The sequence below is a fragment of the Lactuca virosa genome, chromosome 7 (genome assembly GCF_052849685.1).
Source record: "Lactuca virosa cultivar CGN04683 chromosome 7, Lactuca_virosa_CGN04683_v6, whole genome shotgun sequence".
Lineage (NCBI taxonomy): Eukaryota > Viridiplantae > Streptophyta > Magnoliopsida > Asterales > Asteraceae > Lactuca > Lactuca virosa.
In genome coordinates this window covers 38,752,869-38,771,072 of record NC_136432.1, presented here as the reverse complement: position 1 = coordinate 38,771,072, position 18,204 = coordinate 38,752,869, and the positions used below count along the sequence as shown (strand labels likewise).

At 33.9% G+C, this 18,204-nt stretch overlaps 3 protein-coding genes across 3 annotated transcripts; all 3 read right to left on the bottom strand.

The window, feature by feature from the left end:
* Positions 1 to 1,153: 1,153 nt before the first annotated feature.
* Positions 1,154 to 2,932, bottom strand: LOC145123588 (epoxide hydrolase 3-like). The gene is made up of 4 exons (XM_079058797.1): positions 2,538 to 2,932; positions 2,019 to 2,186; positions 1,684 to 1,919; positions 1,154 to 1,451 (listed from the first exon to the last, which is right to left on the bottom strand). Exons 1-4 carry the CDS (start codon positions 2,823 to 2,825, stop codon positions 1,205 to 1,207), a joined length of 939 nt encoding a protein of 312 aa, XP_078914923.1. The 5' UTR covers positions 2,826 to 2,932; the 3' UTR covers positions 1,154 to 1,204.
* A 2,580-nt stretch (positions 2,933 to 5,512) lies between these two features.
* Positions 5,513 to 6,996, bottom strand: LOC145125415 (epoxide hydrolase 1-like). Its single transcript, XM_079060875.1, has 4 exons — positions 6,657 to 6,996; positions 6,380 to 6,547; positions 6,062 to 6,297; positions 5,513 to 5,945 (listed from the first exon to the last, which is right to left on the bottom strand). The coding sequence occupies exons 1-4, from the start codon at positions 6,942 to 6,944 to the stop codon at positions 5,696 to 5,698; spliced, it is 942 nt and encodes a 313-aa protein (XP_078917001.1). The 5' UTR covers positions 6,945 to 6,996; the 3' UTR covers positions 5,513 to 5,695.
* Positions 6,997 to 8,272: 1,276 nt separating this feature from the next.
* Positions 8,273 to 10,151, bottom strand: LOC145125855 (epoxide hydrolase 2-like). Its single transcript, XM_079061252.1, has 4 exons — positions 9,693 to 10,151; positions 9,139 to 9,306; positions 8,793 to 9,028; positions 8,273 to 8,707 (listed from the first exon to the last, which is right to left on the bottom strand). Exons 1-4 carry the CDS (start codon positions 9,978 to 9,980, stop codon positions 8,443 to 8,445), a joined length of 957 nt encoding a protein of 318 aa, XP_078917378.1. The 5' UTR covers positions 9,981 to 10,151; the 3' UTR covers positions 8,273 to 8,442.
* Between the last annotated feature and the right edge of the window lie 8,053 nt (positions 10,152 to 18,204).

Below are 18,204 nucleotides of genomic sequence, written 5' to 3'. Positions count from 1 at the left end.
ACCGTTCAACCATGCAAACATACAGTCAAATTATATCGCTAAAAACTCTCAAATATCCTATTTCAGGCCATATAAAGGTGTGGATCTTTAAGTAGGAATATTATTCGGGCCAAAACCGGATCCGAACAAACCGAAAACCGGACCGATTAAACCAATACGGATCCAGTTCAGTTCGGGTATTAATACAAAACCAACTAGATTATTAGTGATTCAACGAAACAATACAAAACTGAAATTCATTCGTCAACTTACTTGGATATAATCAATCATATATATTAGAGGTAGAAACTTTTGCAAGGGATGACATAAAAAATTTCCCGATAAAAATAATATGATATTTTTTTTAATAATACACTTTCATTAAATATAACAAACTAGTAAAAAATGTAACATTTTAAAATCGACATGTGGTGCAGCATGGTGTAAAAGAATCAATAATAAGGTTTTTTTTTTTTTTTTGTTTTGCCGTACCACAATGGCTTCAAAGTTTCCACCGGCTCCTTCTTAATTTATATATTGGGCTAATTGATTACATTGGGCTACTAAATGGACTTACATTTATTAGATAGATTAATTTATTTGAGCTAGTAGTTGCATTTTTTTTGTCCTCGGGTGCATAATATATTTAAAAAAAAAATCAAATTTTTTTTTTCAAATGTAGGGAGAAAACGAGGGGTTGCATGTGCTACCCCTCTCAACAAAGTAGCTCCGCCAATGATATATGTTATATCATCATCTTCCTCTGCATTGTGCCATTGTCTCCATTGTCTTCATCAAAAGACATCGTTTATGAACATTACAAAAATATGTGGTGTTGTGTTGTAGTGTTTTTCTCTCCCTTATATCCAAGTAAGTTGGTGGTTACCTACAAATATGATCCGAGCCTTTATTGTCATTTTAGTCAATAACTCTTTTTTCCATTGCGAGATATCGTTTTTATACACTCCATCAGTACAAACTCACATCCTTGTCTTCTCTTTTTTATGCTTGGGGTCACTTGCGAAAGCAAACACTATCTCTTCGGGTAGAAGTGGACAACTTATTATCTCCCCTTACATGATTCTTATCAAAACTAGGACAATTTTGTTGAAATTATATCGAGTAAATTAAACATTTGTCTTGCTGTTACGGACTTTCTTATTCGAATGCTATATTACATAAACAGATGATACATTTATTCAAATAAAGCAATCTCATGGGACAGTTACATATGTTTATGGAGGAACCCGAGAATTAGCGGGTTTACCTTGTCGGGAAATTGTTCTTGAAGAAAATGGGTTCCTTGAGGCACATATTCTATTTCTAAATCTGTTGCAAATTCTCTAACCATTTCACTCTTTATGAGATCTTTCATTCCTGGAAACTTTAAAAAATAATCCTTCTCCCCTGTTATCAACAACATGGGATTCTTGATTACATCGTCTGCTATGTCGTATACTTCATCCAATGACCTGATTTAAAAAAAAAAAACTAATATATTAAATATAATTAAAAAAACTAGATAATGTATGTATTTTTTAAAAAAATAAAACATGTTTTAGACATTGAAAAACAAACGGTTTGTTTGGCAACAGATTTTGAAAACTTTCGACTTTTATGTTTTAGTTAATTTTTTATACCTTTACTTTGCCTGACACTTCTATTTTTCTAGGAGTTTGGACATTGTGTTAAATTTTTAATTACCTGTAAGGAACTTTGAGTGGATTAAGAAATCCGGATTTCTCATACAGAGCTCCATAGACCGAAAGATCCTCCTCCGTGAACCACGGCGGTAGAGGTGTCGATGGACCAACTATATCCATAATCTCTTGGCTCTCATCGGCGATTGGTATTTCACTCCTGGAAAACAAGATATATATGTTTCGCACCACTGTTTTTGCATCAAAACGCCCAAAATCAGCTTCAGCTCTTCCTGGTTCCTACGAGAAAGAAAATATTGTTTCCATCACCAGTGATGATACCATAAGAAACAGAAATTTGAAGTGACAAATAAGATCATTTTGTAACACATTACATACCCTCCATCTATTGATATAGAAACCTTCGGGCATCTGTTTGAGGAACGTAGGGGGTCTGAAGGGCCTATGTGGTGCTCCAAGTGATATAACTCCGGTCACCCTCGTGGAGTATTGCAGTGTAAAAAGAAAAGCTGGTCTCAACCCGAAGTCTTTCGCGATTAAGAAAATCTGAATGCAACAACAAAGGAACTGTCATCGAATTTGTTATCAATGGGAGTATCTGAGCAAAAAGTCTGTAACAATAACCTAAACCGAGCACAAAATAGTTATAACACAGTAAAACTCTCTAAAGTTATATGTAATTAGAGCTCTTAAGCTAGTTCTTCCGGTCAACCTTAATCGAGATTACTTAATTGGACATTCATTGTTAATTTCTTCCATCCCCAAAAACCACAGCAGTCAAAATTTGCAGGAAATTGCAACAATGAGATGTATAAACTGTCGGAATAAAAAAATCAATCAATGAAGTTGTCTACAAGTTCAAAATCTACTGTTAGATGCACTAATTAGTTGACGCACCTTATCAATTCCGAGCGAATCAAGGATTGCGAGAAGATCGTCGACGAGATCGGAGAATACAAATTTCTCGGTATCGGGAGGTGGATCTGATAGTCCGTAGCCTCGCCAATCGGGTGCAATAGCTCTATAACCGGCATTGGCGATGGCGATCATTTGGTGGCGCCAACTGTACCATATCTCTGGGAAACCGTGGAGGAACACCACCACTGGCGACGACTCGTTTCCGATCTCGGCTAAGTGAAGCTTCACTCCGTTGACTTCCACGAACTTGTGCACTATCTGATCCATTGTTGCTTGATTTTTTGTTGGTGAACTTCAATAGTGACTTTAGCAAGGTCAACAGGCGTCCACTAAGTCGCTAACCGCCGTGGGTAATGATTTTCATAAGTAACCTAAAACCTCCATGTTCCTCAAAATTGAACATTTCTATCAACTTTTTATCTCATAAACTATTTTAGTAAATATATTTTTTAATGGTTAAATTTTTTTAAAGTTTTATTAAATTTAATTAATTTATCTTTTATCTATATTAAAAAAAAGTTTTAAATAACATGAGGCGTGAGCTTGTCGGTCAAAGTTAAACCATAACGAGCCATGAAGTTTTTTAATCCGTGACAATTTTATATAGATTAAAAAAGATAAATCACATAATTATTGAATTTTATCAAATACGTCAAGTTTTTAGAAGTGTTATATTAATATTTAATATTAAAAAGTTATCAAAAACTCAATTATTTTAAGTCCGATCAGGAAAAAACAAAAAAGTTCGTGTCTTGAAAAAAAACTTGCGCCATCACGTGATAAGGGGCGTCTTGACACGTTATTTGGGCGTCACACTTATTAAAACCGACTTGGACGTTCTCGTAACGGCTACACCACGTCTCACACCATAACATGCTTTTAGGCGCGCTATGACGCATTTTTTAGAACCAAGACGTTAAATATATTTTTAGGCTCCCATACCACGTCTAGCTTTTAAATTCTTTTTATTTTATTTTATATATTTCAACAGTTTTTTACAGAACATCATTTTTTATTAGGTTTTTTTTTAGTTAAGAACTAACTTTTCAACTACAATGTCAAACAAAGGAAACTCCCTCATATAATTTATAACTTGTCATTGTCTGGTATATTTTTTTCCAAACTATATAAAATTATAAAACTACCAACACGATAAAATATTATGTAACCGAAATGTTTTATAATATTTAATATTTTTAAAGTTTAAATTTTTTTACACTACTTTTAAATTTAATAATTCTTTTATAGAGTATATACAATTTTTTTTCTTAAATCAATTGTTAACTAATAAAAAAACAGTATCTAAATATCATTGAAGTATAAATATAGTGCTAATTAATGTAGAGATCAAATTTGACAAATAAATGAAAGAAATGTTAATTAATGTTTTAAAACCACCAAAATATAATTTTATAATTTTTTTTATAAATGAAATTTTTTCAAATAATAAATATTTGGAGTGACTTTTAGACAACTGTCTTTTTTTTTTCCTATGTTAAAAAGTTTTTCAAATAGGAAAAAACTTTTGAATGCACATTTTAGACTCGTTTTAAATCGGGTCGTCTTTATTGTTAACTTGAACCGTTAATATGGTCCCTTTATATATATATATATACATACATATATATATATATATATATATATATATATATATATATATATATATATATATATATATATATATATATTATCTGCCGGATCAAATAAGAAATAAACATGTGGAAAATACATTAAAAAATGCTTATAAAATGTCATGTGTCCAAATAAAAAAGAAAAAAACATGTGACAAGAAGTTCTTTATTTATTAGGTAGGATTACAAGTATTTATTTCCATTTAATTTGTGGCGATTTTAGGTACATCACTACAAATTGAGAGTTAGGTTATGTTTGACGTACTAGCTGAAAAGCTAGCTGTCTAGTTGATAGCTGAAAAGGTAGCTGTTAAAGAAAAAGCTAGCTGATAGCTGAAAAAGTAACTGATAAAAAATGATGTTTGGTAAAGTAGATGAAAAGGTAGTTGAAATATATAAAATTACATAAAAGGACATTTAAGAGTATTTGTTTCTATAATTAATTAAAAGGTATATTTAGAAAATTTTAAAAAAGCTTATAAAAAGCTAGTCATACACAAATTTGAGAAAATTTGAGAGTCTTTTCCCGCATCATATATATAACTTCAAGAACCATTCCTTTCAGGTGAATTTATGGTAATGTTAGTCAAGTCTAATAGTACAAATTGCTCCCAACTTTTGTACCTTGGGAAACAGACGTATATAGGTAGAATTGTTTTAAGAGAATTTTGTCAAGACAGGCCTTGGGTAACCAGGTTTACATATAATGTTTCTGCCGTTTCTTTGTTGTTTTTTCCTTCGATATTGTAATTGTAATTTTGTTATCAATTTGGACATATGTAATCATTTATATTGAACAACTTTCCCAACTACCAAAACTAAAAAACCGACAGGTTTGTTTTTTCTAAAGTCAAAAACCGAATTTTGGTTTGCTTTCAGTTTTAGTAAAAAAAACGAACCAATGGTTGAGACTCCACCGTCACTCTCCTCTCACTTCCCCTCTTCTCTACTGTTGTCTCTCTCCTTTCTCTTCTTTTCAACTTGTATACCATACATTAGGATTTGTACATTGCTGAAAGAAATGTATAACATGGTTGAAAAATGAAGTGAAAATGGAGGAGGAAGTGACATGGCACAAAATGGGTGAAAGATTTTTGAAGACTATAACAATCAACACATAAACCTTAGTAACAAACTTTTTCCATGGTCATGGTAAGAAAGAACGTTGCATTATGGAAAAAATGTTTCTTTTTCTTAAAAATTATGGTTTTTGAAAAGTTTGTTAAATATGAATCTTTTGTGAAACCTTTTAGAAACATGAATGAATTAATTTTCTGGAAAAAAAGGTAATGGCTTTTCAGATAAAAGGTTAAATATAAGAGATTTTCTGAAAAATTCCCCATAATTATCAAAGTGGAACGTATCAACATAACATGATACATGATACTTGGATTGATGAACCAACAATAACTCCATGAGACATTGATATTTAATCATACATTTATTTAGATAAAGCAATTACGAAACGGACTCAAACATCTAGCATCTGAAGACTCCACATGATTATCACGAACTGTGTTTATGCAGGAATGCGAGAATTAGTTGATTAATCTTGTCGGGAAACTGTTCTTGAACAAAATGGCTTCCTTCAGGCACATATTCTATCTCCAAATTCGTCGCAAAGTGTTTAACCATTCCACTCTTCACAAAGCCTTCCACTCCTGGAAACTTAAAGAAATAGTCTTTCTCCCCTACAATCAGCAACATCGGATTCTTGATTACCGGGTCTGCTATGTCATATTCTTCATCCATTGACCTGTAAAAACACAACCCGATAATATTTTGTCATTATTTTTCAACTTCATAAATAATCCATGTATTAAATAAATAGGAAATTTGGTGCTAAAAATTGTATCGACTGAAATTAATTACCTGTAGGGAACTTTGAGTGGATTAAGAAAACCGGATTTCTCATACAGAGCTCCGTAGACCGAAAGATCCTCCTCCGTAAACCACGGCGGCAGAGGTGTCGATGGGCCAACTATATCCATAATCTCTTGGTTCTCATCGGCGATTGGAATTTCAGTCCTGGAAAACAAGATATAAATGTTTCGTACAACTGTTTTTGCATCAAAACGCCCAAAATCAGCTTCCGCTCTTCTTGATTCCTAAAAGAAAAAGTAATGTTGCTTAACACCAGAACTCTTCTGGGATGTATACTTATTAGAACATCGTTTTATGATAACATACCCTCCATCTATTGATGTAGAAACCTTCCGGCAACTCTTTGAGGAATGCAGGGGGTCCGAAGGGCGTATGTGGTATTCCAAGTGATATGACTCCGGTTACCCTTGTAGGATACCGCAGCGTAAACAGGTTAGCAGGTCTAGTTCCGGCATCTTTAGCAATTATGGAAATCTAAAAAAAAAAAAAAGGAACTGTCATTGAAATTGCTGGAATCCAAAAGCAGTGAATGTACGTATGTACGATTTCATAACCTACTTATTTGATTAGTTGATTGATGTACCTTGTCAATTCCAAGGGAATCAAGGATTGCGAGAAGATCGTCGACGAGATCGGAGAATCCGAATTTCTCGGTGTCTGGAGGTGGATCTGACAGTCCGTAGCCTCGACAATCGGGAGCAATAGCTCTATATCCGGCATTGGCGACGGCAACCATCTGGTGGCGCCAACTGTACCATATCTCCGGGAAACCGTGGAGGAACACCACCACCGGCGATGACTGGCTTCCGATCTCGGCTAAGTGGAGCTTCACTCCTTTGACTTCCACGAACTTGTGGACTATTTGATCCATGGTTGCTCGAGTTCCGTTGGTGAACTTGAAGACGATTTTAACAAGAAAAAGTCAACAGTGGCGGGCGTTGATCGCACAACATATCTACCGATTTTGACACCCATAACATGTGTGTAATGTTTTATTACTTTTATATTTTACATGTTGTTTAAGTTATTTAGTTATTATTTTTTAAAATTAATATAACTATTTGTTTTATTATTATATTATTTAGTTATTTATTGTTATATTGATAATATTATTATTTATATATTCACTAATAAATTGAATCTCTATTATATAGTTATTTCATGTGTGCGTAAATCGTCCATTAAATCATATTAAAAAATGGATCATTCACCTTTCAAATGGTAATAGTTGTAACATAAGTAATGGTTTATTGTCTTGGATTTATAACTTGTAGTCGTAGAACAATAGAACAAGTGATGAAAAATTCTTCCAAATTTGTAAAATTATAAAAACATGAGAACATATTCTTTGAAAGTTATAGTTGAAGAAGAAATGATTGAGTTATTCTAAGAAATTTGTAAAATGTGGAGAGCAAAAAGAAATTGTTTGAAAATACTTATTGAATTGACATGGATGTATAATTATACGAATCATATATAATTTCAAAAAGAGTCTTAAATAGTACTAGATAATGAGCATTAGCAACGTTCAAATCCATCGATATTTTGTAAATATTTTCTCAAAATGCAACATTTTGGTTAAAAACAAGACAAAAAGGTTTTATCATTCTATTTTTTATGAATTAAAATACATTTTAAATTTATGAATAAACTACAAATTTGGTTCCTTTAATATATAATTTTTTCGGTTTTAGTCTAAGGGCGAAGTGGTCATTTTCAAAAGAAAAAAAAGTAACCATGACCATACTTGGAATGAAATCTTGATATCTTGTCACAAACAAAAGTCATGGTGGCATAATGGTAATTACTTCGAGATTTAAACACTGTAAAATGTAGTCCTCTCATGTTCAAATCCCACAAACTTAACCTTATGGTGTCCTGCCATTAAAAAACATAAAAAATAGATGTTTGTTTTATTACCCTTTCAACTTTATCACCTTTCACAAATCACAACTCTGAGCACAATTGTTGTTACCATTAATTTTAGGAACATTTAAATAGGTCAATGAATGATATACATAAGCAAACTTTAGTTGTCTAGATATAGTTATGTGCCACAAATTGCACCAAATATAACTTTATTTAGTTGTCTCAACCTGATAAAGATAATGTATATCTATTTATATCAAACAATAGAAGGCATGCAACTTTGTACCTATAATAACAACCAAGTTAAATACTTTACAAATATAAACAATCTGCAACCTAAAACACACGTTACCATTTAATAGCTTGTCTATGTAAAATAAATGTGACATATAAATGGTCCACATGTGTGAATGACATACATTCATAATAACATCTAGACCACAACAAGTGTGGGATTTAAAGTTTAAACTCAAGATCTTTATATTATTGAAGCAGAATCACTAAAATTTGTTGGAATTGAGAAAATTGAGTAGGATCTGATTGACCTGGTGAGGGAATTGTTCATGAACAAAATGAGAACCTTCAGGCAAGTATATGATTTCCAGATTTGGTACATATTTCTTGACCTCACCACTCTTCAGATATTCCTCCATTCCAGGAAACTTGAAAACATAATCTTTTTCACCCATTATAAACAAAGCTGGAGCTTCCACTTTTTGATCAATCACATTTTGGTTTGGAGATTTAATTTTCTCTGAGAATGACCTACAAAGATTAACAATATTAACAACATGAAACAGGGTGATTCATATTTACAGATTAAGATGATAGGTTACATAACATAAATTACCTGTAAGGAACTTGGAGTGGGGTTTGAAATCCAGACTTGTGATATAAATCCCCGTATATTTCAAGATCCTCCTCAGTGAACCAAGAGGGTAGAGGAGTGGATGAATCCACTAAATCCATAATCTCCTGGTTTTCAGGGGCTATTGGTATTTCACTGTTAGAGAACAAAATGTAGATGTTTCTCACCACTGTTTTAGCATCAAAACGACCAAAATCAGCTTCAGCTCTTCCAGATTCCTGAACAAAATTCAGATCATATTGTTATCAACCAACATTCAGGCTCCAAAAAAGAAGTATTTTTATGTATGTTTGTTTTTATCAAGAACCAGAGAGAGTGTGGTGTGTACCTGCCATCTTCGGATGTAGAAGCCTTCAGGGAGGGTTTGAAGATGGTTAGGACCACCAGGCCGCATGAATGGCACACCAAGTGTTATAACTCCGGCAACTTTCTCTGGGTATAAAAGGGCGAACGGGTAGGCAACCATTGCTCCAAAATCTTTACCAACCACAAACACCTATAAATTTCAAGGTGATTTGATAAAAAGGAAAAACTGCAGATGAATATTGCTTTTGAGGGAGGAAGAAGTAATACTTCTGCAACAGAAACTTATGAGTCATGAATGAGCAAAATCTGTAGCAACCCATCCCCAAATCACTGCAAGTGTATTGCATAATGCTCGAATATATTCCTCATTTTGATAGTTAAAACGTAATTTTTTATAATTCACGATTTGCATAATTCACCGAGTTCAAGCAATTAAAAGTGACATCTGATTTGGAATTAGGATTCGATTTCTTAACATTAGGATTAATGAATTTCCACAGTATCCTCTGTTTCTCTGCAATCAATGATTTACAATTGGAACTTGGAAGACACTAGCACACTTATGTATATATGTACCTTAGAAATGGCGAGAGAATTTAGGATCGAGGCAGTATCTTTGACCAAATCAACTAATGAGGTCTTCTCCGGTTCTGCAGGGATGTCGGATAGCCCGTATCCTCTGTAATCGGGTGCAATTGCTCTGAAACCGGCGTTTGCGACGGCAATCATTTGATGGCGCCATGTGTACCAGATCTCCGGAAATCCGTGAAGAAAAACCACCGCCGGTGATGATTCAGACCCAATTTCAGCTACATGGAGCTTTAACCCGTCGACTTCGATGTAATTGTGCTTAATTTCATCCATTGATATCACAGAGAGAGACGAGAGTGTGTTGTTCGTCTGAATGCTTGCCTTTGCGTTTATGCTTTTGGAGTGATTGGATTGAGCTAATTGTAGGATTCTACGATTCAGTGAAGTATTTCACTTTTCTTTCTTTTCTTTTTCTTTTTTAATTATGGTGTACGTACAGGCAATAACAACCAGCAGAGTCTTCAGAGAATTGTTCGTGATTAGTGATTAGTTGGCTTGAAGCTCGTGTATTATTTAATAAATTAACAAACACGAACATAAATTCTCGTTCGTTTAGTTAAACAAACGAATATAGGGTTGTAAACGAACCGAATGAACACGAATATGACTTGTTTATATTCGTTCGTTTAAGTTAGCCGAACAAATGAACGAACACGAACGGATAAACGAACGAGTTTTCTTGTTCATATTCGGTCGTTTAACAAATTGCATTGTTCATGTTCGTTCGTTTATGTTCATGAACATGCTAAACGAATATAAATAAACGAACATAAATGAACAAAGATAAATAAACATAATTTGAACATATATGGACATATAATATAATAATTTAATCAAATACAATTAAACATATATGAACATAAAAGTAACTTATATGAACGAACATAAATAAACGTAAACAAACAACATAAATGAACGTTCACGAACATAATTGAACGAACGAGACTATTGTTCATGTTCGTTCGTTTAACTAAACGAACGAGAATTTGTGTTCATGTTCGTTCATTTATTAAATAAACGAACTTCCCGCCGAACGGTTCACGAACAGTTCGTTGAACGTTCAGTTCGTTTACAGCCCTAAACGAATATGAACAATGGTCTTGTTCGTTTAATTATGTTCGTGAACGTTTGTTTATGTTCGCTTATTTAAGTTCTTTTTATGTTCATGTATGTTTAATTGTGTTTGATTACATTACTATATTATATATTCGTTTATGTTCATATATGTTCAATTATATTTATTTATCTACGTTCGTTTATGTTTGTTTATCATGTTCACGAACATAAACGAACGAACATGAACAATGTAATTTTTTTAAACGAACGAACATTAACAATAAAACTCGTTCATTTATTCGTTCGTGTTCGTTCATTTGTTCGGCTAACTTAAACGAGCGAATATGAACAAGTCCTTGTTCGTGTTTGTTGGTTCGTTTACGGCCCTAACAATATGTATTTATATTGGGCAATAAGAAAATACTTTAAGTGTATCATGATACGTGTGGAATGTACTAGTTTTAATCATACTAACTTGAACACAAAAACAAACACACGAAAGACAATGTACCTATCGATTAGTAGTTTAGTTCATGTAAGTAGGGTATCGAACACAGGGAACGGTAACAATTAAAATAAATACTAGTATTACCTAAATAAAACAAGTAATAAAAAGGGGGTTTTCTCTAGTTTTGCAAGACTAGAAACTTAAGCAATTACTAAACACTTAAACAAAAGACAACTAACAACTAAGGAGAAACAAAAGACAACTAGATTCAATAAGATAAAAGAGACTTCCGTTTAGATTAGATTCACTTATTCCTATGGTTGATTTCGTGGCAAGTGCAATGGATTAATATATCAATGGTTACCGATTTCTAATGTGATTAGGTTCATGTTCACTATTACTAATCATTTAGCAAACAAGTTAATTCAAACAGTGATCAGTTGATTAAACTAACAGGTTTCCTAGTGTTCAGTTCGAATCAAGTAAGACTTGTAACATTAGTTAATCAAATTGGTTGGTTTAATTAACTCATATGAGGTTGGTCATCACATATGCTCACACATTAACTTACTTATTTTCTAGTTAACCCTAGGTTCATGTTCACTACTACTAGGCATACAATCTTGTTTTCACAAAAATATATGATTCAAGCAATTAAGAAGATGTTCATGCAACTCAATATACTTAGTTATTAACAGAAAATAATTATCATTAACACAAAAGGATCTTTTAACAAGATTAACAAGATAAATAACCAAATCAATATAATCCAAGCCACTCAATCAAACCATATTCATAAGATCATCTACATCTAAACAGAAGTATGGAGTTTAGCCCATAACTTCAGCAAACACAATCATAAACTCGAAATCTAATGTTATAAACATGATTCAAAACAAAGATTAAGAGAAAAGAGATACTTTAATGCCTTTGATATCTTCAATCCTTAGACTCTAATTGAAATTCGAAAACCACACCTTCTAAGAACCTCTCTGGCCTCCAAAAGTCGCTCAAAGCCTTCAGCCTCCGTTAGGGTTTCGGGAATAAACGATCTATATATAGATTCCAAAAATAATCTCCAACTCGTCGAGTTTTTTACTTAAAACGCTTGTACGGCAAGGCATTAATTTATCGGGAATTTTCATCTCAACTCGTCGAGCTTTTGAACCCAACTTGTCGAGTTCGTTTGGAATCAACATTTTCTCAAAACACGAAAGTTGTCCGAAATTGTGTCTAGTTTTCAGAACATTTTGAATCTCGTCAATCGGAGTTACGAGTCATGAGATATGTCTAAAACACTGAATGGGGGTCAAGCAGTCCGACAACATCCTTCTTTCTTCAAAATCCAAGATTCAAGCTTACAATCGCCAATTTCGCTTCCTTTTCCTTCCGAGCATGTCTTTATTGCTGAAAATATAAAATTTTAAAAATAATTAAGCATCTTTTGTTCATTAAATGAAATAAAATCAACATAAATTATTAAGATAATGCATGAATTTTATAACTAAATATGTCTATATCAAAATACCCCACACTTGACTTTTGCTTGCCCCCAATCAAAACTGAATTTTAGCACACTAATATCACATATGACAGTCCTAATCAAACCCAACCATTATGCCAAGACCGCATGTCACGCCCGTAGATCCGGGCTAGTCAATTTAGAGATAATAGGGGTCGAAAACGACTTTTCGACAAAAGATTATTTAGAATAAATAATCTTACCCAAGTTGTAGAATATGTCTCAAGGTTTCCGTACATATAAAGAACGCCGAAATCCGAGTTATAACGAAGAAGTTATGACCCGTCGAAGTTTTACGGCAAAACCGGCACGGCACCGGGAAGCGTAAATAGTGAATTTACGATAGAGTGAGTTTTAGCCTTAGCGATCTAAACAAAAGTCGTAGAAAACGTTAAACCGAGAGCGTCCATAAAAAGAACGCCCAAATCTGACTTCGTATGAGGAAATTATGATTTTTCTAAGATTTGGCATAGCAGTGCACGACCCGAAACTCGAATTTTAGTTCGAGCGGTTTTTGGCTTACGCGACCTAAATGAGAGTTGAAGATCTCATTAATAGGAACTCAACGACAAAAAGACAGACGAAAACGGAGTCCGTATGTAAAAGTTATGAATTTTACGCGGACATTTAACAGTGTAATCACCTCCTACTGTTAAATTTAAGATCGGTCGAAAACTAGCCGACGGAGTAAAAAGGAAAGTTGTAGATTTTATTTTTACCAACGCGTGGATATAAATAACGTCAAAAACGGAGCTCGTATGCGAAAGTTATGGACGAAGCTTACTCTCTACTTTTCGAGCGCCGCGAATTCGATACAGTTTTTGTAAATCTGAGATAGAAGGAGAATTAGCCGACGGGGTCTAAATGAAAGTTGTAGTACTCGTAAATACCAATGTGTGGATATAAAGAACGTAGAAAACGGAGCTCGTACGCGAAAGATACGGACGAAGCTTGGAGGCTACTTTACTATAAAATTCCTATAAATAAGAGATGAACTCTTCATAATTTCTTCACACCATAAGCCTTTCTTTCTCTCTCTAACTTCTCTCTAACCTCCCTAAACCCCTCCCAAGTCTAGGGAACCTCCCTAGCACGAGAAGAAAGCCCCGGAGCGCCCGACGGCTCCGAGAAGAAAAGCTTTCGGCTCGGAAACGCTGCTCCAGCGAAGCCCGGTTTTTAATAAAAATCCGCTGTTTTGTCGAGGAAAATTGTTTTGAGATAACGAAGCGCTGTCTGAGTTCGGAATCACCACCTAATCAAGTGAGTGCATAGTTACTTTCATCTTACACATAGATATGAAGTATTTTATATAAATTACGTGGTATGTGTGCATATTATTTGAATACTTGCTTTCTATGCTGGATGAATGATTTTATACATGTTTTAAATAATTTAAAATGTATATGTATTTTATATCTACGAATATGTTGGGTAAAACATGGGTAGATGAATGATGAGAGATGAAAGATGATATGAGTGAACATTGGCAACTATAGACTTAGTGCCTAACAAATAACATCGACAGCTATGGACTTAATGCGTATAGAATAAACATTGGTAGCTATGGACTTAGTACCTGTTAAATAAACGTTGGTAGCTATGGATTTAGTACCTATTAGCTGAACACCGGTAGCTATGGATTTAGTACCCGATGAATGAACTTTAGCAGCTATGGAATTAGTGCTTTACGAACAAGCATTGACAGCTATGGACTTAGTGCCTATCATATAAACCATGGAAGCAATGGGCTTCGAAATGAATGAATGCAGGATAGATGATTCTTAGGGTAGATCCTTAAGAGTAAGGAAGATAATGGGGATGGGTAATTGGGTTGATTGTTTGATGTTTAAACATAATAATTGAATTATTGTGGGTTGAAAACCCTATGTACTCACCGGGTTTCCCAACCTGACCCACTCAAGCTTATTTGTATCACAGGTGTCAATATGAAGCTACTTTACACTGAGGGATTTAAAAGAGATGTAGATCACTAGTGTAAATGAATGTAAGTTCTGTTTATGCTTATGTTTCTGTATTAACGATGACATCCCAAATGTTTTAAAATGGATAAAAATACATTTCTTCGGAAATGCTTTGATAACGTATTTATCATGTTTTTCTGGGAACAAATTCCGCAACATTTTTATTAAAAGAGGTACTCTGATTTTTATAAAGCATAAACAAAATCAGTCTTTTCTGGCCGTGAAAAATGGGGATGTCACACCGCAACACTTGCATTTGTGTCTAAAATTTTTCCTAAGGACCCCCTAACCCTAAATACTCACAATCTTCATAAACACTCGCCCACTTTTTCCGAACAACGCTCATTTATGCATCCCTCCGAATCCATCCGCAGAAAACTTTCTTAACCTCAAGAAATATTTGGTTAAACCCCCAAACATACATACGGTAAAATAACCTAGAAAAGAAAAATTACAATAAAAATAAAATTCTTGATAACTTGAATCTTCAATAATTTGCAACTTTTCTTCATAATATATCTTCGTTCTAATTAGCATGTAGATTCTTTCGAACAGTTCATCACTTTTTTTTGTCAAACTCACTTTTTTCACTCAAAGTAAAAACCTAGAAAAACATATGCTTAAGCAAGGGGATTTAACTTCATCATTTATTAATTAAAGACATTAGTCTCATGTACAATGACTACTTAAGCTTTCCTGGATATATTTCAAGTACACGATGCTAAACATATTGCGTCCCTCAAACTAAGCGAGGTTGTGTTTTTGTTCCATGATTTCACTAGAATAAAGGGGGCCACAAAAGCATTATAATATATATAGGCTCAACTAAACATTTAGGTCCTCAAAGAATCATCAAACACAATATTAGTATGGAATCCTAATTGCTTTTACCATAATTTTCTAACTTAACTCTAACAATTTTTTATACAATTTTTTTTTAAAAATTAAACCTAGGATTCTAATTTAACTAATGTAACCAACCCCCTACCCCACACTTAATTCATGCAATGTCCCCACTGCATGTTATGCATGATAAAGAACATAAAAGTAAAGAGAGAATTGGAACAGACTCCCCTGGGATAGTAGTTGCGAGGTTGATATTCTTCTTTTTAAGCTCCATCTTCGGCTGATTTTGGCATGGGAACAACTCATCCATGCCTTGGGTGTCAAATGTCTCGTGTGGTTGACAACTCTAAATATTCAGGAAAAAGCTTCATGGAATCGCCTAGAAATGGTCCTCATAAAAGTGTATAGTGCCCGCCTCGAATGGAATCAATTCGAAGACTCGAAAATAAAAGACTGAGCAACTCACCGAGTTGTAAGTGAAGACTTGTCGAGTTGGATCGTCACTTGGGCAGAAGTCGCGAATTTTCTCTTGAACTCGTCGAGTTTATAATATGTACTCGACGAGTTTTTGGCTCTGTTCAGGTAATTTCTTCTTTCTACTTCAGTTCTGATTTTTTGTTCAAGGAGGGTATTAGGGTAATACATCTCCTTATTTTCTTTAGTGACGAGAACCCTTTTTAACCATTATAAACATCAGACTCATAGTATCACTCAAGTCTTCTAATCTTCTCATCTACGACTCGACCCCTCACTTTATTTCCCTCACGCTTTAAGAAATCGCTCTAATCTCACCCTAACTTCTGCAAAGATCAAAGACAAAAAACTACATAATAACAGGAAAACAAACATTAAATTTAAATCCTACATTACCCCTATTTACTATAAGAAGGAAAAAAAAGAAAAATAAAATCAAACTCAAACGATGGGTTGCCTCCCGCAAACGCTTCTTTTTGTGCGAGTATTGAGCCGGACTCTCAATTTAATAAACTTCTAATAAACTTGATGCCATTCCATCCGTTGCATTGAATATTTTCTTTGGACCAATTTGTAAAATTTGGCTATTTGCTTCAAAAATTGGCCAAACGAGCTTGAATTCATGTAACCCAAGAATCTTGACAAGGGTTGGAACCGGTTGGATACTAAACAGAAATAGATCGTGTCTCAGAACTTTCTCCAAAGTTGGAATCGTCACCCCATGCTTCGAAAGACAAACCGGAAAAACAGGAGGCCACGTCGTGGTAATGGTCAAACTACGGCTTGGTTCCTGCAACTCAACTTGTTCTTGTTCTTCGTCTGACGCCTCTGCCAACAACCTTTCCAGCTCCTCCAAATCTCTTTCTGGATTAAATTCTTCATCTTGTAACTTTAGCTCTTGTAACTCAGATTGCTCTTGTTTGTTAGGCAAGATGTTATCTAACCATCTTCCTAATTTCATCAAATCTTCATCTAAGTCATACTCCTCATCTTCTTGCTCAAATTTCTGAACCGCTTCCTCAAGAAAAGCATCAAGAGCATCGAGATTTGGAAAATACATAATAATCGCCTGTTGTCTGTTATTTTGTTATAATTACGGTATGTCATATGTTTCTCCAAAATCTTTGAATCCATCCTTCTTCCTTTCCGACTTCCTGTGTTTGATGTTATCGACGTCTTTTCCTCCAGGAATTTAGGGCTTCAATTCCATTTGTTCTCATTGATAAGGTATTTCAAATGCAATATGTATATCTCTCTTACGCACACAATAAGCGCACTTCTGAAATAATTGACAAAATTGGGTCTTCTAATCAGACGCTCTTTTCTTTCTCTCTGAATTTTACAAAAATAAAGACAAATATGGTTTCCTCGCTTTCACCATTCGTGTAGAAAACTCGATAAAGAGAGACTTCTCAGACTTAATTTCAACTTCCTACTGTTTCACGTAAGTCTGATTCTCAAAGTTGAAGCAATTTCTGCATATTCACACGAATTGCAGTTCTTTGCAAATATCAACCACATTGATAGTCAGAGAATCATGTAATCCATTTATTATCTATTTTTCTTTCATTTTTCTTGTGATTATGTGATGTAATTGATGATTTACCGGTTTTACATTTATGTAGACAAGGTGTTTGTTGTTTTGTCTGTATGAATAAGGAACTAATTTTGTTATTTTGTTTCATAACTTATAAGTGGTTGTGGATATAATATGTATGGTGACTGATACAAAGATGACAAGCATGGCGTTATTTGGCTGATGTTTCAGAAACTTTATCAAGAATGTTTTTCCTGTGACCAATTAGATTGTAAATTTCATGCTAGACAGGGGTTTTCCAAACGGTAAGTATTGGTTTTTTAGTTTTTAAAAGTCAATTGCTACCATTATTTTTGTTTATATATTAATGAAATATTATTATTTTCTTTTTTCAGCAATTAAAACCACAAGGAATAGTCAACCCATCATCTTTGACTCACCAACCTGTTTCTTCACGAGCACTTCTTCTTGCTGCTAACACTTTAGGTAACTTAATTAATTTGTTTCTTGAATCTTGATAATGTCTCATTTTAAGCATAGGTTGATGATTAAATTTGAAATTGTAGATTCTGAGCATTCCTTAAGGAGGGCAAGGCCTTTTGGGGTGTTAGAAGGTATATTTTTATTCCACA

What these genes read in the sequence shown, in the direction of transcription:
- LOC145123588 (XM_079058797.1), bottom strand. Translation starts at nt 2,825, where the DNA reads ATGGATCAGATAGTGCACAAGTTCGTGGAAGTCAACGGAGTGAAGCTT. An exon ending in ATTCGCTCGGAATTGATAAG is followed by an intron (nt 2,187 to 2,537) that starts GTGCGTCAACTA and finishes TGTTGCATTCAG; the next exon opens with ATTTTCTTAATCGCGAAAGA. An exon ending in TCTATATCAATAGATGGAGG is followed by an intron (nt 1,920 to 2,018) that starts GTATGTAATGTG and finishes TCTTTCTCGTAG; the next exon opens with GAACCAGGAAGAGCTGAAGC.
- LOC145125415 (XM_079060875.1), bottom strand. Translation starts at nt 6,944, where the DNA reads ATGGATCAAATAGTCCACAAGTTCGTGGAAGTCAAAGGAGTGAAGCTC. An exon ending in ATTCCCTTGGAATTGACAAG is followed by an intron (nt 6,548 to 6,656) that starts GTACATCAATCA and finishes TTTTTTTTTTAG; the next exon opens with ATTTCCATAATTGCTAAAGA. An exon ending in CCACTCAAAGTTCCCTACAG is followed by an intron (nt 5,946 to 6,061) that starts GTAATTAATTTC and finishes GTGTTTTTACAG; the next exon opens with GTCAATGGATGAAGAATATG.
- LOC145125855 (XM_079061252.1), bottom strand. Translation starts at nt 9,980, where the DNA reads ATGGATGAAATTAAGCACAATTACATCGAAGTCGACGGGTTAAAGCTC. An exon ending in ATTCTCTCGCCATTTCTAAG is followed by an intron (nt 9,307 to 9,692) that starts GTACATATATAC and finishes TGAAATTTATAG; the next exon opens with GTGTTTGTGGTTGGTAAAGA. An exon ending in TCTACATCCGAAGATGGCAG is followed by an intron (nt 9,029 to 9,138) that starts GTACACACCACA and finishes AATTTTGTTCAG; the next exon opens with GAATCTGGAAGAGCTGAAGC.